Source organism: Patiria miniata, unplaced genomic scaffold (genome assembly GCF_015706575.1).
Source record: "Patiria miniata isolate m_02_andy unplaced genomic scaffold, ASM1570657v1 HiC_scaffold_5, whole genome shotgun sequence".
Taxonomy (NCBI): Eukaryota; Metazoa; Echinodermata; class Asteroidea; order Valvatida; family Asterinidae; genus Patiria; species Patiria miniata.
Genome location: NW_024037072.1, coordinates 37,915,150 through 37,934,489, shown reverse-complemented (window position 1 = coordinate 37,934,489; position 19,340 = coordinate 37,915,150). Strand labels below are relative to the sequence as shown.

General features: G+C 39.5%; 2 protein-coding genes across 5 annotated transcripts in view; one reads left to right on the top strand and one right to left on the bottom strand.

The window, feature by feature from the left end:
- LOC119740896 (eIF-2-alpha kinase GCN2-like) overlaps positions 1-16,341 on the bottom strand; it is a 64,913-nt gene extending 48,572 nt beyond the window's left edge. For 2 of the 3 annotated variants that reach the window (XM_038216368.1, XM_038216370.1), the window contains exons 1-17: positions 16,214-16,341; positions 14,247-14,359; positions 13,837-13,939; positions 12,440-12,613; positions 11,876-11,956; positions 11,137-11,288; positions 9,589-9,755; positions 7,970-8,124; positions 7,401-7,511; positions 6,234-6,451; positions 5,959-6,067; positions 5,272-5,372; positions 4,161-4,288; positions 3,420-3,556; positions 2,885-3,018; positions 1,254-1,447; positions 616-721 (exon numbers count right to left, since the gene is read on the bottom strand). In XM_038216368.1, the coding sequence (XP_038072296.1) occupies positions 616-721; positions 1,254-1,447; positions 2,885-3,018; positions 3,420-3,556; positions 4,161-4,288; positions 5,272-5,372; positions 5,959-6,067; positions 6,234-6,451; positions 7,401-7,511; positions 7,970-8,124; positions 9,589-9,755; positions 11,137-11,288; positions 11,876-11,956; positions 12,440-12,613; positions 13,837-13,939; positions 14,247-14,359; positions 16,214-16,321 (2,291 nt within the window). In that variant the 5' untranslated portion in view covers positions 16,322-16,341. The remainder of the gene's footprint in view (positions 1-615; positions 722-1,253; positions 1,448-2,884; positions 3,019-3,419; positions 3,557-4,160; positions 4,289-5,271; positions 5,373-5,958; positions 6,068-6,233; positions 6,452-7,400; positions 7,512-7,969; positions 8,125-9,588; positions 9,756-11,136; positions 11,289-11,875; positions 11,957-12,439; positions 12,614-13,836; positions 13,940-14,246; positions 14,360-16,213) is intronic. The other variant, XM_038216369.1, reaches the window with a different exon arrangement.
- Positions 16,261-18,189, top strand: LOC119740898 (ribonuclease P protein subunit p20-like). Of its 2 annotated transcripts, none has more exons than XM_038216372.1 (2): positions 16,261-16,377; positions 16,617-18,189. In XM_038216372.1, exons 1-2 carry the CDS (start codon positions 16,336-16,338, stop codon positions 17,121-17,123), a joined length of 549 nt encoding a protein of 182 aa, XP_038072300.1. In that variant the 5' UTR covers positions 16,261-16,335; the 3' UTR covers positions 17,124-18,189. The 2 variants fall into 2 exon arrangements, with proteins under 2 accessions (XP_038072300.1, XP_038072299.1); XM_038216371.1 differs by having other exon boundaries at positions 16,299-16,377; positions 16,482-18,189.
- The last annotated feature ends 1,151 nt before the right edge of the window (positions 18,190-19,340 follow it).

Sequence of the window (19,340 nt, the reverse complement as noted above, 5' to 3'; positions counted from 1 at the left end):
AATCCACTGCTGTGCAGGAATATAATTGAATTATTATCTGTACTCTAACTTTCAAGTCCAATGGACAAAAATAGTTCTCTGGCAACTTGTCCCCCCCTACCCCCAGCAACATTTTGCACGTTTAAATTTTTTTTTTTTAAATGATAGCCCAACAACCTCACAGTAATATCCTTCCCCCGTTTTTACCATTTTCGAAAACCCAAAAACTTGGGGCCACTTGTTCAGAAATATAACCTATTATCATGGGCGTCACTAGAGTGTCTTTGTTGAGGGTTTTTTCAGCAAAATTGTCATCCTATTGGCAAAATCATGTGTCTGTCTGCTACGAAAAGCACAACCTATTGTCCGATAGTGTCATGCTCCCCCCCCCCCCCCATTTTTTTGGAATTTGCGGCAGCAGAGTAACTGGAAAAGTTCCTAGCTACCTTCCAGCAAATTTCTTGATGCACCCCCCTTCAAATTGGTTTTGCAACGCCCCTGCTACATGTAATTTTATCCTTAACATTGTGGCAGATTTGAAGGGCTGCGTTAAATGTGAATGAGCTCTCTTTGGATAACGGGTAATTGTCATTCCAAAACCTCAAGGTCCTGGTTCCCTGAATCCCTGGTACTCACATGAAGGACGCCCCAAAGACATCTTCCTCATCAGATGATGAATCGCTGCTACTGTCCAATCCACCCGTATCATGTGATGTGCTCCAATCTACGGAACCTAAGGTACCTGGAAATAGTGACAAGTAAATGTATTAATAAGTTCAGCTGATTTCTGTACATAACAGTACTAAAAATGCTACAGAGGTAATGGGCAGTTTTGAAGTCGAGACCTTTTCTGAGCCCCAGGCGTACTAAAAAGTAAGCTTGTAGTGAAGCAGTTGCAAGCCACGGTTCACCACCACAAGTCACAAACATGGTAGTTTCGTTCAAAGGTACATTCATATGATCATTTACTTTCTTGTGCATTTTTTTTTCACTTGAGGCTAACAAAAGTGCCCAAAATCTTAGGGTGCATAGCAAGCTTGTCACTGTTTTCTCCCGAATGGTACCATTTCAGGTTGAATATTTTCACAAGGTATTTGGTACAAATCCTATCATCACTTTGAACAAGGTTCATTTCCCGCTAATTATCAATGTTCCTACGTGCCTTTAAGTTTAAGTGTATCACTGTTTGGCAACCATGTGTTTACGCCGTGTGCAACATACCAGAAATATGCAATGTTTTGGGGTATCAACGAAATTACTGTTCAAGTACTTACTGAAGCTGACTTTGGGAGCTAATTTCTCAATATCATCTGAGATACTGAGGCTATTCTTGTCGCTGGTAGGTTGTCTGGTATCAGGTGTGGGTTTCTGAATGGGACCGGTGGTGTTTGTTACGGTACCAAGCGAGTCAGAATCTGTCTCGGTAGTCGGAGGCGACTCTGCAACCTCTATCCAAGAATTAAAATATCTGTAACAAAAGTGAGTAAAATTAAATGTCCTGATTTAACTCTCCGGGGAGGGGGCTTGGTACAATTAATTTGTGTCACAAACCTGTTTTCTTTCATTAAAACTCCCAAACGGAATGTAGCCCGGGGTTGTTCTGCTGTGACATCCAAGACTTTACCATAACCGACAACTTGCAGGTTACTGCGACTCTCCCGAAAATTTTGCAGGAACATCATTTGGCCCATTCGTTTGTGCACATTATCATAGAAAGTCATATGGAACCGTTTTGTGCCACACTCATGACTTGTAACAGAGTCCCCCTAAAACAAAATCAAAATCAAATCTATGCTTTTTTCACCCCGACGCAAAAAATCCATCTTTTAATAATTTATGCGGTACCCGCTGCTATCTAAACATCAGATTCAAACCAGCAAACTGATCCTGTTAGCTCGGTGGTCGAGTGGTAAGACATCTGCAAAAAGAAAGCAGGAAGTCGTGGGTTCGAGTCCGACCCTAGTGATTTTTCCAACTTTCACTTGGGAGGTAGCACACTGAGTATACAGTGTTTACACGTCGGTGAAGGGCAAAACCTAATTTGATTTACATTACCCCGACGCAAAAATTCCATCTTATGAATAGTTAATGCGGTACCCGCTGCTATATACATCAGATTGGAACCAGCCAGCCGATCCCGTTAGCTCGGTGGTCGAGTGGTAAGACGTCTGCACTAGAAAGCAGAAGGTCGTGGGTTCAAGTCCCACCCGAGTGATTTTTTCAAATCGGGAGGCAACACACTGAGTATACAGTGTTAATACGTTGGTGAAGGGCAAAACCTAATTTGATTTAGTGTGCCATACTTAAAGTACTACCTGCTTTGTATTGGACTCATGGTAGACTGTAGATGGTACTGTGTGTGGACTACTCACAAAAAATAGTGAAGGACCACATACCTTTCTGCGGACTTTCCTTTGCTCTCATGCAGTTATTAAGACAAAACACGTTTCAAAGCGCTGCCACTTGCATTGTAAACACTCTTTGAAATTGAATTTCCTACCCTGGTTTCCTTGAAACTTTCTACTTCATTTTATGACATACATGTATAACCATAACCCAAAAATGCCTCTTAGATTGTTTTTCAGAAAGTGGAAAACATATTGTGTGGACCTGTGCAAGTCCACGGAACGTCTAAAACTCCTGCATTTGTGTGGACATGTTTTGTTCACAGGTCAGCACACTGCAATGCCTGTATGCCCATATGCCTGTATGCCCATCTGCCCATATGCTCCAATTTTCAGTGGAGGTACGTCAGTGAGTGTGCATAAACCAACAGTATCTGTGAAATGAAACAGGTGCAACTGAGCTGAGCAGGTGCACTCAGCAGCAATGGCACTCACATGTCCTTCCGTATCCCCCTCTTTGTCAGTTCCACCGTGGAGGGGGTACTTGTTTGATAGCTTACCTGACCACATTCTCATGGTTGAGTCTGGACAGCAGCTTGACCTCCCTCGTGATCTTCCGGTTCAACTCTCGGCTCTTTGGGTTCAGCAGGATTCTCTTGATGGCATAGATGCTGCCATCCAACTTATTCAGGACCTGAAGAAAAAATCAAGTAGGGGTTTAATTTGTGCTTTCATTTAAATGATCTACATTTTGACACCCAATCAGAAAAACAATTTCAAGCAATTTTTTTCCAATTCTCCAGGATATTATTTTTTTAAAATAGTATACTTTGATGTGGCAAAGTTAGGCGAAAAATACTGCCTAACAAATTATCAATTTAGTTTAATATTTGGTTAGACAAAGAAATTGACCGGATTGGAATTTCAGCCTGTGACCACCAAAATGATATACTGGCGCTCTACTATCTGAGCTATCCAGTGCTGTGTGATTTTTGTAATCAAAAGCCACGTCCTCTCTTAGCTGCGCAGGAATTTTAAAGAGGTGAGGAATTCTTTTGCACGGATCTCAAGTGTAATTTGAAACAAGTACTGTACCTTTGTGACACTTCCAAAGCCTCCTTTACCTAGAAAGTCTAAGACTTCAAACTCACTCCTGAGTCTGGAGTGGCCCAGATGGATGTCATAACTCTTAGGCTCAGGGATACTGACATCCGCTTCCTTCTCATTCCCTGCTGTAAGATAACAGAAGAAGAAACAGTATATAACAGCAGAAAAGTGTTCAAGAGTTTCACAAACTGTAGGAAGTCAAAAAATTGCAGGATATATAAATATATCATAAGTGAATCTGTATTACTCCTTTTCAAAGATTTTTTTTAGTAACAGGTCCTCAAGCTTCTTTATTTTTTTTGGGGGGGGGGGAATTGTTACCCTTATCACTCCAACTAATTAAAAATTCACTATGTAGTTTCAAGGATTTTTCAGGATTGGTAGAGATGAAGCCCACAATTACTATACATGAGGGAATGAATCCCTTGAATGTTAGAGCCCATAGAATGTTTCGTTGGTCCACTGCACAGTGGAGAATTCCTTAAAAAAAACAGATATTTTGAGTAACATATGACTATCTTTAAAAAAACGTTTCCACTGTTAATCAACAATATTTTGTTCTGTTCTTGTGCTTACTTCTCTGGTAATACTTCTGAATCAAGTTATATTGGAAGAAGCTAGTTGGATCAAAAATTCAATTAAATTAGATTTTGTAATATTACTTTATCTTTTTATTTGTTAATCATTTGGGCAATTTTCAAGGCATTTTTCCATTATTTTATGTCTCACCTGATGAGTTGAGATCGTTCGGCAGATTACTGTTTGTTTCAGGTGAAACTGAGATAGAGGGTTTAATGAAGGGATGGTCCTGTAATGATGACGCTGACGAACGATTTCTCTCATCTGTATCAAGACATCTGAGCAAAGAAAACAAACAGGCCAAGTAATGTCAGATGAGCAAGTCCAGTTGCATCACTGGTTACCAACAGCTGCACAATCATAATGCACAGCAGGGAGCCAGGATCAAGGTGTTTAGTGATGATGATTTAACCAGCATTCATAAATACCTAACACAGTTTACCCATTCCTATTGGTCAAGAGCCCGTCACGTGGCCGGTTTTAAACGGATGATAAAGACGTGGCTGGCTGGTCTGAAACACTTTTTCAGTGTCACTTGAAATTTTTACTCCTATGAAATCCGGTGCCTTTTACCGTTTTATTGGGTGAACGTTCACAATCCTTACGCAGTCATGCGCAATACTACCAGTAAGTCAGCATTTCATAGTCCTAAATTCACAACACACCGGCACAGCTGCGTTCTGCACCACATCGACGCGCGCACCAAACTCCACATAAGGAGTTGTTTACCACTACTCTTGAGACTCGACATACCATTATATAGCTAGAGGCGTGTCCCGAAAAACATGAAGTAAATTTGTTGAACAAAATCATTTGAAATTTTTATTTTTTGACTTGTTTTGATTTTTGGATTGTAAAGTGTTTATTTTTTGCCCAAAAAGATGCTGATAATCCAGACTCCAAGCAGTCTTAAACCGAGTGTTTAAAACCAGCCAAGCACGTATTTATTCCCTTATTTGACTAGAGACGTTCAGACATTGCTATTAGTGCACAGGCTTAAGTTATGTCACAAATAAGCCACTAGTCGACTAATGGTCCTTGCCTGACCTTGCACTCAGTCTAAATTTTGCTAATAACAGAAACTCCCCTAATAAGGTCCTGCACACATGTACATCACATAATATGCATGACAAGTTTTCAACTGTGATGAGCACAAACCCTTGTGGCAAAAATTTGGCCTAAATCATTTTACATATTCAGTGTTGTCCCTGTCAAGAAAACTAGCGATAACATCTTACTCTTCCTAGGTAATATTTCCTACCTGTTTAATAGATCTTGTAGATCAGCAGGAAGGTCCTGTGGAACCTCACACGGATATTGCACACCCTCCTGGGCCTGGATGAGTTCTATTAGTAGGATACCCTGATCAAAATATGAGATTATCAAAGAAATATGAATAAGAAAATCTCGTAAATATTTTTGATCTCATCCATTTTTAGGGGAGGGGAGAGGGGGAGGGAGGGGGCTGGTGCCTCTTAACAATTTCCACAGCCCCTTCTCAACACTGACTCTTTAATTTGACATCATGCTTTGAAAAAAAAGTGACCTTACGAAACCAGATTAAAACTGGTCAGCCGATCACGGCAGCTCAGTAGTCGAGTGGTAAGATGTCTGCTCTAGTAAGCAGAAAGGTCATGGGTTCGAGTCCCACCCAGGTAAAAGCCTGTAGATTTTTCTCTCATACCGATAGCACTGAGTATTATGAAATTATATCGGTGAAAGGCAACGATATCCCAATTACCCTCGCCTTCGGCTCGGGTAATTATCAGCATCCAGACTCCAACCAGTCTTAAACAGTGTTTAATACCTCCCAATCACACATTTATTCCCTTATTGTTTGACTAAACTGTCACATTCCAAAGAATTTCAAAGGTATCCAAACGTATTCTGGACACATCCATGATCCTGTTTTCCCAAACCTTCCCAAGTGACTTTATTTTGCTCTTACTAGTTTTAGGATGTCTCCCTTTTTGCCTCCCCTTCCTCCATAGCTCTTCTCTTCGCTGAAACGGACGTTGTGAGATCCTGCTTGGATGGATTCATTCAGGTCATCCAACCTAGAATTGGAAAGTCAAAAATTTAATTTTTCAAATTCGGAACTTAAATTCGGAATTTAATTACCCAAAAATTTGACAAAATTAATGTATAGGTCCAAAATTTGACAAAATTAATGTATAGGTCCAAAATTTGTCTTAAACATGTTAAATGTGGCAGTTCCTTTACCTCTTGCACAAGCTGTAATCAGCCAGCCTCAGACTGCCGTGGCTGTCTACATAAACCGAGGAAGCCTGGAGGTTTTTATGGACCACCCCTCGACCATGGAGGTAGACTAATGCCTCTAGGAGATCACTGGCGTACTGACGGAGAACGTCTAAGGGGATGGGGGTCCCACCAAAGGCCTGGAGGTCTAGACTACCTCCCTTGGTGTATTCCATAAGTAGCTGGGAACAGAAAAAAAATAGATGTCAATATTAGGTAAAGGAAAACAAGATAAGCAAGCCCAGAAAAGCTAATCCCAAATCACATAAGGATGCACCCCTGCATTAAAATTCCCATAGACACCAGTGCTAAATGCCCATACTTCAAAATTCTTTTAAAAATACTCGGAACTCTCACAGGTATTTAAGCTGCACAGAAAAATGATAATCAACATGTCATCTCTCATTTTCTTTTAATTTTTGGTGGGTTGACCATTGAATTTTTGAGAAATTTTCACCCAAAGAAGACCACCCCTATTCTTCTCAAAGCAGAAAAGTAGCCATCTTGAAAAACAATCCCTCCACAACATGGCAAAATAGCGCCACTTTCAAGCCCAATTGCATCCAAAATGCTCGGAATTGGAAGCCTCAAGTCCGGGCCAGAGGTTCATTGCCATATCTCTTCATTTCTCTTCATTTTCCAATTTTATGGCTCTCAGAACTCTCTAATATAGAATATTTTGAGGGTATAACTTTTATTCATGAGCTCGGCGGATGGGTTTAGGCCTATTTACAGTGTGCACCCATACATTTTTATTCCACCGATTCGGAATGGCTATTCACTGTAAGTCTTTTCACGAATCTGGTTTTATAATGGGCCAGGTTTAGCCCATTCATTGGCATTAATAGCTTTGCACCCAAACAACACCTCAACGGTAAGAAAAGCAGAGTTGGGGGAGACCACTGGGAGAAACAATCGAACACACTGCCGACTGACGCTCACCGGCATTAGCCGGGGAGTAACCTTTGATGGACTGGCATCCCATCCAGGGGGAGTAGAAATATTCTCAGTCGTTTCATGCCACTGAAACCGGAGATAAACACCGCCTGATTTTACTTTTTACAGGTCAATTCCTAGGTAAACCTTGAACTGACAATGAATTTCAAATGATTCAGATCAGTGTAGTCTCACCTCCACAGTGACTGCCTCCTTGCCTTGTGTGTGTTTGATTGCAAGGTAGTGCACCAAGTTGGGATGCTCCAGCTTAATGAGTGACAGCAACTCTTGCTCTATGGTACCAAGCTACAAAATACAGGAATTAGAAATAGAATGAAATACTTAATGATTATCATAGATATTAACATCCAATTAAATGGGAAGCCTCAAATACAAGAGAAAAGATGAAGACATTTTCAGTTTTAGGGAAGGGTGGAAAACCATCTAGACTGCTATTTAGGGGAAATGTATACCAACAGGCAGGGACTAAAATCCACGTCAACTAGGGTGGGACATGAACCCAGTACCAAAGTTTATGAAACACGTCACAACTTCTGAGCATTGCAGTACTGTATGTTATCCATGTGACGTATGTTATCCCTGTGACGCATCACAGCTGCAAACCATTTCATAAAACTGGATGAAATGGCAACATATTAGAACATGTCAAAATATGGTGACTAAGTTATAAATGTATTTTTTTCTACATAGTCACCATGTTGCTAGATATATATCAAGCAAAATGGTGACTTTTTTGTTCTTACCTGTTTGATGCAATTTTCTGCAGCCTGTTCCTCATCTGGTAAGGGTTTCCGTCCCTTTCCGTGCTTCCATTTCATGACCCATTCTCTGAGGGTGACTAGCTCTCCTGACTGGCTGTCCATACCTACGTAGGTGGTGCTCCCTTTATCACTGTAACCTGCGCAAAGAAAACAAAATTACCATTTTGGGATCGGATCTTGGGGAGAAATAGGGGTTGGTGAATATAAGTCAAAATGCAAACTGATCTACTGTCTGTTGTCTTCAATTACTTTTCTGCTTACAAATTTTCAACGTGTATGCTTTGTAATGAAAACAAACTACTTTCTCTTCTATTTTGAGTATCTGCAACCCTCTGAAAAAAGGGCCTTTTGTTTCACGTTGCTTTTGTCCACAAACAGATCCACCTCGCAGGTAAACTACAGTAGTTCTCGGTACCTACATTATTGATTCTGATAGATGGGAGGGAACCAGTCCACCAAGAACTGAATCATTTTTCGAGCTGGAAATAATTTGACAAGTATAAAGTGTATATTCCATTTGTAAACATTGGCTAATATACAAATATTGATGTGGCATAGTAAAACTAGCCTCCTAGGCGATCCATGGAGCATTTTATTTTCCGTAGACAAAGCAGAGGGAAATATTCTTCTTGATTCTTCTTGATTTTAAGAGATAACTGAGTAATTTAATCTAACTACAATTAAAATGTATTTCTATTTCAATACGAAATTAGTTGAAAATTTTCTTGGTTTTTTACAAACCACCCCTTCACGAAAATAACGTTTGGAACCAACTCTGTTGCGCTAGCGCTTGGGAATTTGCACACAATATCGGTTGCTATGCGTGTAATACTTTGGTTGCGTATATTCTTTAAGGCCGTGCACAGCAAGATAGCAAAAAAGGCAAATACTATGCGACTCACTCTTGGCCAATCAAGACCCACAATCTGTGGGTGAGGTGTTATAATAATAAAACTTACTTTCAATGTCTCATAATGATGGAATTTGCAAGCCGTAACAATACAAATTTTAAAAAAGGGGCGTCATCTGGCACAAGGTGGGACTGTTCATTGTTAAAACTTTTCATCTCTTCCAAACATTGCATCTCTTCCAAACAGAAGTCTTCTTTTTTTCCCCATGGTTTTGCTTTTTTATACCCTATCATAATAATATTATAATTATTATTATGATATATTTATATTGTGCAAATTCCATATGAATATGATCGAATGCAATGATTATCCCTGTTCATCAGGAATGAGACAATTTTTTTCTGCAGCAGCTCGAGATCAGCGCAATTTGGTCTCTACCTTCACAGGTACCCAGTTCAACTCCTGGGTGGACAGAGGCAATCGTAGTAAAATGCCTTGCCCAAGAGCACAAGCACCATGGTCCCCGCCAGGGTTCGAACCCATGTACCATAGCACACAAGTCGAACATCGTAACCATTGGACCACAGCGCCCCACATTGGACCACAGCGCCCCACAACATTGCAAAAGTTTTTCAATAAAAATGACAGGGGTGGTAGTGCGACAAACTCCCACATTCATCCCTCTAACAACGTCCTTGATTTGGACTTCAGCCTGTTCCGGAATGCTAAGACCTACAGTTACGCACTTACTTATAACTTGGCCTCTGTTGATAGTCCGTTCTGTTTTGGTGTTGAAGACGGTCGTCACGACTCCTCTGTGGTAACTGTCACTCCTCGATCGTCTAGCTTTGGGATGTCTTTGGTTTGGTGCTTCATTCTCTGATTGGTGCTTTGTGTTCTTACTTTCACTTAACGTCCTATGGGAGAGAGAAAAATAGATTACACTCTAATATGTAAACTGCAGCCCTGTTCACTTTGTAAAGTGCTTTTATGAAAGTTTACTTCAAGAACGTTAGTACTTGAATCAAATGTGCATGTCTCATTTCCTTGGTTATTTCAATTAAATTGCTCCATATTTGCTTTGCTCCCTGCTTTAGTGGGCCACATTTTCAAGAGCCCCATTTATCAACCTTTTTAACTTTTATGGACTTTGAGCATAAGTATCTCTTCAATGGTTACAAAGAGAGAGTTGGGGAAGCCTACTGGGAGGGTCTATCCAACACATTGTTGAAGGCGCCTGACGCTCAAGCGAAGACGTTATGGGCTTGAGCAGATTCAGATTAATCAATTGTGTGTACTTCAGTTTAATAATAAGCGTGTGGACCAGTACAAGAATGCCATGTGTCCCTCCTACTGGAGATCTCGGAAGTGGTCACAAAGCACCATCTCTTGCTCATGCACAGAGTCATTAAAGGGAATATACATCATTTGCTTTTGCTGTAATTTTCAGAAATGGATGGAATTGGGGGGTTGGAAATATATAGCAAATATAGTTACACTGACTTTTTTGAGGTTTTGGTTTCGAAAATGCTATAAAAACCAAGAAAAACAATCATTTTCCTGTAGTCTGGTTCCCTGACTCCATTTAAGAAGAAACAGAGCAGTTTACATACATTGGGGAATTGTAAGGTCAGGGAACCAGTCTAGCTGGCTTGTACCCGTTCATAGGTGTGTAATCGATTGCAAACAAGTGCAATGGTCAACTGGGGCCAGTATTTGAAAAAAAAGCCAGTTTTTTCCAACGCTGGTCGGCCGATCAGCGTTGGAAATTGATACAAAAATACCACTTTTCTTGAAAATGACAGTATACCAGGTGCCATGATTTTACAGGATGCTTTACACTGTCATTCACTAACAGTCCAGCAAGGTATTTCAAAATGATTTGGTAGTTTTATTTTTTGATGTTTGCAAATGTTGTATTTTCCCTTTAAGGCCAAGCTATTCATAGGTTTTGACTGAGCTTTCTGGAACAATTTTTGGGTGGGACTCGAGCCCAAGACCTGCTCCTCAAGGCTAAGTTCATACTCCTTTTTGAAAGTGAATGCAAATATGAATTTGTGATATCAGGGCAAGATTTTGCACTGGGTTTCACAAAAGATGACACATTTCGACTCCGGGTACGATTTTGATGTGAATGTTTTGAGAGGTCAACTTTCTTTCACATTCGCCTGAAGTATGAACCAGACTTTATTGACCCAAAACATGCTATGCTGATTCTCCAAGAACTCATGTTATACGTTGACGTCACAGTTCAGTTGTGAAACACTGATATAAAGTATTTGAATCCACTACGCATACCTTACTCTGCCTCTGCTGTTATCACTCCCTGCATCCACCGGGTCAGGCTGCCTCTTGCCTCTGTTAGGGGCGGAGTCTCTTTGGTTCCTCCCACTGACTTCCTTAGTCTTCTCCGGGGATGGAGGAACAGTTTGGTCTGTAGCCTCAGATTCCTAAAATTGATCAAAGACACCACCTTAAAATCCAACATATCTATGATTTTTGATGGATTTTGCATTAGGGCGAGGTACAATTTCCACACTGCGTGTTGCCCTTCAGTGACATATTTTCATAAGCATTACATGCTGAAAGCTTTCTGAAATCTCAAAGGAAAATAATCACAAGCTGAATACACAGGTAGGGCTCATCAATATTTTCTCAAATTTCGGCAATTTACAGGATATGGGTCCAAACAGCCAAAATACTTTCTCTGATTCTTATATAGGCAAAACCTAATTTGATTTATATCACCCCGACGCAAAATTTCATCTTATAATAATATATTATTTGGTCAAGTGGTAAGACATCTGCACTAGAAAGCAGGAGGTCGTGGGTTCGAGTCCCACCCGAGTGATTTTTTCCAACTTTCACTCGGGAGGTAACACACTGAGTATACAGTGTTTAAACGTCGGTGAAGGGCAAAACCTTATTTGATTTATATCACCCCGACGCAAAATTCCATTTTATAATACATTTTCATTTGCTATGTGTTTACTAAACATCATACTACATTGTATCTTAAACATTTGGATAGTTTTACCTTATTTGCAAGCTCTTTCCTTCTTTTAATTTCCTCTTTGGCTGACTGCATTTTCAATATTTCTTCCTCAATTTCCATCCTCTGCAATAAAGAAAATTATATCAAAATTTAGATAAAACTTGATGGAAACATCAGATGACTCTTCTGGGCCCAATTTTGAAAGGCTGCAAGTGGGGAAATAATTAGAATGAGTTTAACGTCACACTTTCTGTTTGCATTTGCTCAAGGTTTGAAACTTGACTATGAGAGCTCACAGATGTGGCCTTCATGCATGAACAAGAGAGTGATTTTGTTTTTACTACTTTCATGAACCCAGTGAACAGGGCACACAGCATGCACGTACTGCATGCAAGAACACAAAACTAATTTTATTCTGAATGGGCATAAAGCTAAAGCGTGAGCATAAGGTATCGTCCGTGGGGTATTCAAATGTCTCTCCCAGTGGTCTCCCCCAACTCTCCCTTTCTTACCGTTGAGGGGGTACTTTTGCACAGAGCCCATTAGCAGTCAGCTGTATGAACTAGCCTTTAAACAAAGTCAGTCCATTATCTACAATCCATGTACCTCTTTTTCTTCTCTTTTCCTCTGTAGTTGCTGCTGTTTCTCTCGCTCCTTTGCTTCCTTTTCCTGCTCCTTTTTCTTGTTGCTCATCATCTCTTCGTAGAAGGATTTGTAGCCCGGTACATTGTGGGCATGAAGGAATGCTTGTACATGCTGAGCAAGTTCTAAAATCATCACCTTCAGATTCATCAGGAGAAAAGAGGAATGGTTGATACTTGTCCGCCAAACTGAACTTTCTGTATATTCTGTTTTATATATTTAGGTACTACATATCTTTACCCAGGGTATGTCCAAACAGCTTAAAACTGGTTTCTATTGAGGCCCTGCATACATTACCAATGACAACACACATGTACAAATACAATACATTACAAATACAATACAACACAATGAAATAAAATACAAGCACATTTGATTACTGCATGATTGTAAAGCAACTATTATAATATTGTACACTTATTACAAAGAAACTTGTACAGTTTGAAACAACATCGCTAACAGACTTTCCCCAAAGGCCTAAGGTGAATTTAGTGAACACAAAGAATTTTGGGGTAATGGTTACCTCAGTTTTTAAAAAAAAGACAAAAATTGTTCATAACACGGAAGGCGGGTCAAGAAAGGGTAGAAAGATGTTTTGAATGCTAGATTTTTCCTCTTTACACAAAATTTGAGGATTTATATTTAGAGGAAACATGTATTGCTGCACAGAAGCAGTTAAGGGGTTGGGTAAATATTAGCTGCGTATGCTTGCTCTGCCCTACATATGGGTCATTCTAAAATAAATTAGGGTCCAAAGTGTGACATTTATCCTGTCCCTGTTACCATTCAAGTACCATTAAGAATGACTTCAAACAATTTCATACTTGTTGGTTAGGTAATTTGCTATTCATAATCACTCCCCAGATAAAGCCGGTACCCACGGGGACCCTCGGAGGATGGAAAAATCACAGGGTCAAGCTCCTATTACTAAACCTCACACATATTCATGAGCGAGAGATGGATTCTTACAGACCCATTCACCATTACGGGTCAGCCCAGGCATGCTTGCGACGATTAACACACATGGGGTAAATATGCATGAGCAGTCGACTATCACATGGGTTGAGCGTGCAATAGTCTACTATGCATGCACTTTCCTAATCAATCGTGGAACATCACACAGTGGTAGTGTGCACACAAAACCTAACCCTAGCTACATGAAAAGATGGCAGCATACCCATTGCAATGTTTTGTTGATATAACTGATGCATAACTCTGACAAAATTCTGGGAACTAGTTGGAGGACACAGAAGTGTACAATTGTTGAATTTTTTTTTTAAATTGAGCACTGGGCAGGTTGAGTTAAATAGCCTCCCTCTCCAAAAAAATGTTAACAAAACAAAATCCTCTGGAAATCTCACCTCTCCCTTAAGTTTCTTGGCCATACTGTTGATCTCCTTGCTGAGGTGTTTGAGCTTATCCGTGGATAATCCTTTCTCCCTCTCAAAGACTATATCTGGAAGCCTGTGGAAAGAAGAGAGAGGTCACTGAACAGATGGAGATTAAAATTGATAAAAATTAACAACTCTAAGGATTTCAAATCAACGCAGGGAGGCACAAGAGTCATCATAAAATCACCCAGACACAATGCTAATGGGCTATGCACATGTACTTGGGCTATGCACACTTGCTCAGGCATGGTCTCCTACAAAAGCAATCCTATCTGAGCTCTACGTACACACCTGCCTCAATCCTGCAAAATCCTCGAAAACTCTCCCGGTTGAGTTTGAGGGATCTAGAAGGGTTAGGGACTAGGGTTGATCTTACTTACACTTCAGGATATCTGGGTGGGCAAGTAACCCTCATATCGACGGTAACGTGGGCGTTCCCACACCCACTCATGCCTTGCTGTGGTGTCAGGTGAAGCTTGATGTTCATCCCATCCTGAAATGTGAGATATATGTGGGGAAGAGTATAGAGCATATATAAAAACATGATAAGACAGGGAGTTAGGTAAAGTTAGGTGAGGAATTGGGGTGTGATGTTCGGCAAGCAGGGATACTGGGATAGGGAGGGATATAACAATGACAGGTAGGGATGCCCCTTCATGTACAATTGTACTTAGCTCAGAAAGAAAACCACAATGATAGTATTCTAATGCTAGGGTGAATGTATCTTAAAGGGAATGTACAACATTTGCTTTTGCTGCAATTTTCAGAAATAAATGGATTTGGAGGATTAGTATGTTTTAGCAAATATTGTTAAAATAACTTGTTTCACATTTTGGGCTTGTAGATGTTGGAAAAACCAAGAAAACCATACATGTTCTTGTAGTCTGGTTCCCAGACCCCACTTAAGATGAAACGGAGAATTTATAGACTTTGGGGAATTGTAAGATCAGAGAGTTAGTCTAGTAGGCTTGTACCCCTTCACAGGTGTGTAATCAATTGCAAAGAAAACACGGAATAACTAATTATGAAAAATTAGGAGCAGTTTTGAAAAAAAGCCAGTTTTCTCCAACGCTGGTCGGCCGACCAGCGTTGGAAAAATACCATTTTTCTTGAAAATGTCAGCACACCAGGAACCACGATTTACAGGATGTTTTAGACTGTCATTCCCTAACAATCCAGCAAGGTATTTAGGGATAATTTGATCATTTCATTTTGTAATGTTTGCAAATGTTGTATCTTCCCTTTAACATTGTCTGTCTTTGGACAAAGTAAAATGGGATCCAACATGTACCAACATTAAACAGGGCCTACATGTACATGTACTTTTATATTTAACTAAGGTTTCATGATTTATTATCTTTTGTAAAAAAAATAAGCCTTCCGTACCCAACTTTGAAATGTAAGATTCATACACTACATGTATGTACCTGACAACGGTGTTGCGCATTTGTTTGACCCCATGCCATATAATTCCTCCAAAAAATCTAAATACTGCCTACTCAGCAAAATATCCTCCTGCTTTGAAATGTGATCAAAAGAACTGGGAAGAAAATTTAAAACAGTTTTATTGTCAAATTACAGGAATGATGAAATAACATAAAAAAATAAAAACATACACATTAACTGTTAGGCCTAGGCCTAAATAATAAACTAAAATAAATATATGCACATTAAAACTAAAAGTGTTTATGATTAACCCTTACCCTACTAGACCCTCCAACGCATGCCAATTGTGCCTCAAGAAAATCTCCTATGTTTTTTGCATGGCCCTCCAATATCTGCCATGTCATTTCAAGGGTAACTGGACAGGCACTCCAATACATGCCACAGAGAACAATGAGAGTCCTCTGATAACAATCAAGTGCCCCCAGCTGGTCAGTATCAGGCACCCTCCAGGGCCTCCAACTCCTGCCAATTGGAGCCTTCACTGTTAAGACTTGTTATCTGCCAAATAACTGCAGCTGGAGGGCATTGGCATAACCAACTGACATGCAGTAAACTACCCTCAGAGAGTAAGGGTTAATTAAGGTAAAAAAAAAACAAATAAAATTTTTTTAAAACCCATAAAATCTCATTAAAGTACACGGATGATAAAATGAAATATGGGCCTACACATTTTTTAGTTTAGCAAGAATTGAAATTGAGATTAAAATTTGAATTAAATCATAATTTGCTTTTCCAATTTTAGTCATAAAAATTAAAATGGATGAACACGTTCTCAAATATATACTTGGCCCCTCCTTGAACTTGCTCCCAAATAATATAGGCCTAGTGTAATATTTTCAGTGAATATGATGAAATTATTGACATTAATAATAATATTTACACAACTGGTATGGGATCTCACCCTGTGGTCGCCCTTGTTTACGTCCACAAAGTCATCCATGAAGATGGCTTGCAACACCTCCGATTCATTGTCTTGCCTTTCCTGAAAACTCTCCACGGAATCTGACATCTTGACCACTGGAAATGGCTTTACAGCTTGAACATGATTATGCCGATGCAAAGAAGGTAAAACCACAACTGAACTTACACAAATGTGACATTTAAATTGCTAAACAGAAGTGGCAACGTGTGCAACCCATTCTTTAAAAATCTATTTACCTTTTCTGCAGTCTAGTCTGGTGGTCGTGACTGCGTTCACTGTAAAATGGAGATCTGTACCATCAAAGGCTAGGTACCAGATCTATTTCATCATCGCGTTGCCAACCTCTACAGCAGAGGTAATTTTGGTATTTTGTTTTTTGAAGTGCAATTGTATACCAAAGTCATCATTGAGAACGAGGAGGTTTCAAAGCAAGATGGCGACGCCCATGAAAGAAAACGAAGTGGGCGAGAACTCGAGTGGTCAACTAAATCATGCGGACAAAAACCTGCCTAAAATTGACCCAACTGAGTACATACTACGGAAGAGACTTCCCCGCAGACTTCCCAAGCGTAAAAATGACGTTTATGTTTCCAACAGGACCGATTTCAAGGCCCAAATGGCTCGCTGTCAGGAAATGCTTGACACCGGGGTGGACGAAATTCACGTCCACGGTTTGGGGGCTGCAGTGAACCTGGCGGTTAACCTCGCTCTCCAGCTGCAGAAGTGTAGCCTGTACACATTGCAGATATCCGTCAACACGTCGACGGTGGAACTGTTGGATGATTTGGAGCCCAGACGGGACGACGTGGAGCCAGGGACGAGAGAAAGGAGCAACTCGGCAGTGCACATTAAGATTTCGAGGAGTGCTGAGACAGTGTTGCCTAAATAAGCTGATGCGACTGCACAGACCAACATTGGACAGATCACTTAAGTGCCAGTGCAAAGGGCAATGCGAGTAGTCCCTTACTCTGTGGCTGGCTGTAACTTAAGCATTCTTGGTTCGTGGCGAACAGTGTCTTACTACGGAGGATGCGGGAGACAGGGGAGGGGAGCATGTGTGGACAAATGCCTCCATCGAGCCCAATGAACATCTCCAGTGATCTCCATCTAAAGTGAATGACCCCAATCAAATTGCAGTCAGAGCATGTATTCCAACATGATGAAATTTGATGATCCATGGTCCTAGGAGGTAGATGTTATGCAATGCTTAAACATCTACATGCACGTTATAAGAACTACATCAGAAAAACTTGTTCATTATAGGCACTTTCTCATTGTACTTTGTAAATGACATTAAAACTGCTAAAAGAAAATTGTCCTCAGCTCTAGGTTTTTGGTTTTTTTCAGTCGCTCAAACATTAATTTATGTATGGAAATATTTCAAAACAAGAGACACCATTTCGGCTAAGCTTTAAAAAAAAAAATTAAGATAGAGACAGGGTTTTTCTGTTTTAAAATAATTTAATAAATCAGCATCTTTTGACGTAAGATTTTTTAATTGAAATCAGTATTTATATTTTTCTGATTTTGTAGATCAAAATTTGTCCAAATATTGTTTATGCCTGTTTACATATTGGCTTCAGTAAGATTTCAAGTGATTTGTTGAATATCTAAGACAAATGTATGTGAACTTTTTGTAGGGACAAAATTGATTTGCTTTGTAATTATGTTTACATTTTTTTTTCAATATTCTTAAAAATGCAGATCTATCCATTATGTGACTATTTAATACTTGTGACTTCATTTAAAGTATTGACACATTCCCAACTTGTATTTTAAAATGATCTTCATTTGCTATTTTATTTCCAAACAATGAAACATCATCAATGTATTAAAAACAGGTAATGTTTTGTATCTCCGAGTGAAAAACTTGAGAAACATAGTCACTACATTTTATTTAATTTCCAAACTGTTTGTAATGTCTACAAAGTCCTATTTTACACGTTATCATTAACTTTTATTGTTGAAAATTAAACCAAAGTGAATTGCAAATGAAAATACCTATTCACAAATGTCACTGTCATCAGGTGGGAAATATTTTGTTTCACTGAACTGAAAAAAAGAGTTTACTGAAAATCTGCTTTAATTAACCTTATTAACCCTAACCCGGCCTCCAGGGTATATTTTGTCCTATTAACATTATAGGCACAAAACGATGGATTGCACTAAATACATCTACAATTTTACATACACTGTACATGTGTTTACACTCATTAAAAAATAATGTTAAACCTTAACCCTAACCCCCTGAGAGTTCATTTGGGGTAAAGTACCACATAGTACTACAAACATTACGTATGCAGATACCAAATACCAAAAAATACTCTTGAGTGCTGTACCCACTTATATGGAACTTCTATTTTTGCAGTGCAGCTGGGCCATGGGTTGGGGCAAATAATTCACTGACATGTGATCAATGACCTACCAATCAGATGACAGGGATTTATTCTGTATTTGTATAAAAACAGAATATCAGATATCTTAGCAATGTATAAAAAATTTGATGCAGTTCATTTTGCAATTCAACAGCAATTGTAAAAACAATATTTTCATACCTTATTCAAAGAAGGATGCCCAAAGCTTTTGTACAGGGGTTTATACATGACATGTTTAAACAAACTTATGAAATTAAACGAAATTAAACTCAAAACAAAGGTTTGTATAATCAAAAGATTTGATAAGCAAAAAAAAATAATCGTTTGAAAAACATATGGATAGCACACAAATGACAATCCATAAACCTGCATTGAACCCATAGCACCTGTACAGCATTGCATTACATGCGTTTTGTATTTTTTCCCCTGATGCATCCAAACCATACAACGCTGGGGCAGTTTGGGGCAGTACAAGGAGTAACAGGCACATCAGTTTGGGGAGAACGGGGACTAATGGGTTAGAGAATGAGACGACAAACAAAAATTACTTCAATGTTTTTCAAATTAGGTTTTGCCCTTCACCGACGTTTAAACACTGTATACTCAGTGTGTTACCTCCCGAGTGAAAGTTGGAAAAATCACTCGGGTGGGACTCGAACCCATGACCTCCTGCTTTCTAGTGCAGACGTCTTACCACTCGACCACCGAGCTAACAGGATCGTTTGGCTGGT

Coding starts and splice junctions, on each gene's coding strand:
- LOC119740898 (XM_038216371.1), top strand. CDS start 16,336: ATGGCTTTACAGCTTGAACATGATTATGCCGATGCAAAGAAG. Junction 16,378..16,481: donor ATTATGCCGATGCAAAGAAG/GTAAAACCACAA, acceptor CCTTTTCTGCAG/TCTAGTCTGGTGGTCGTGAC.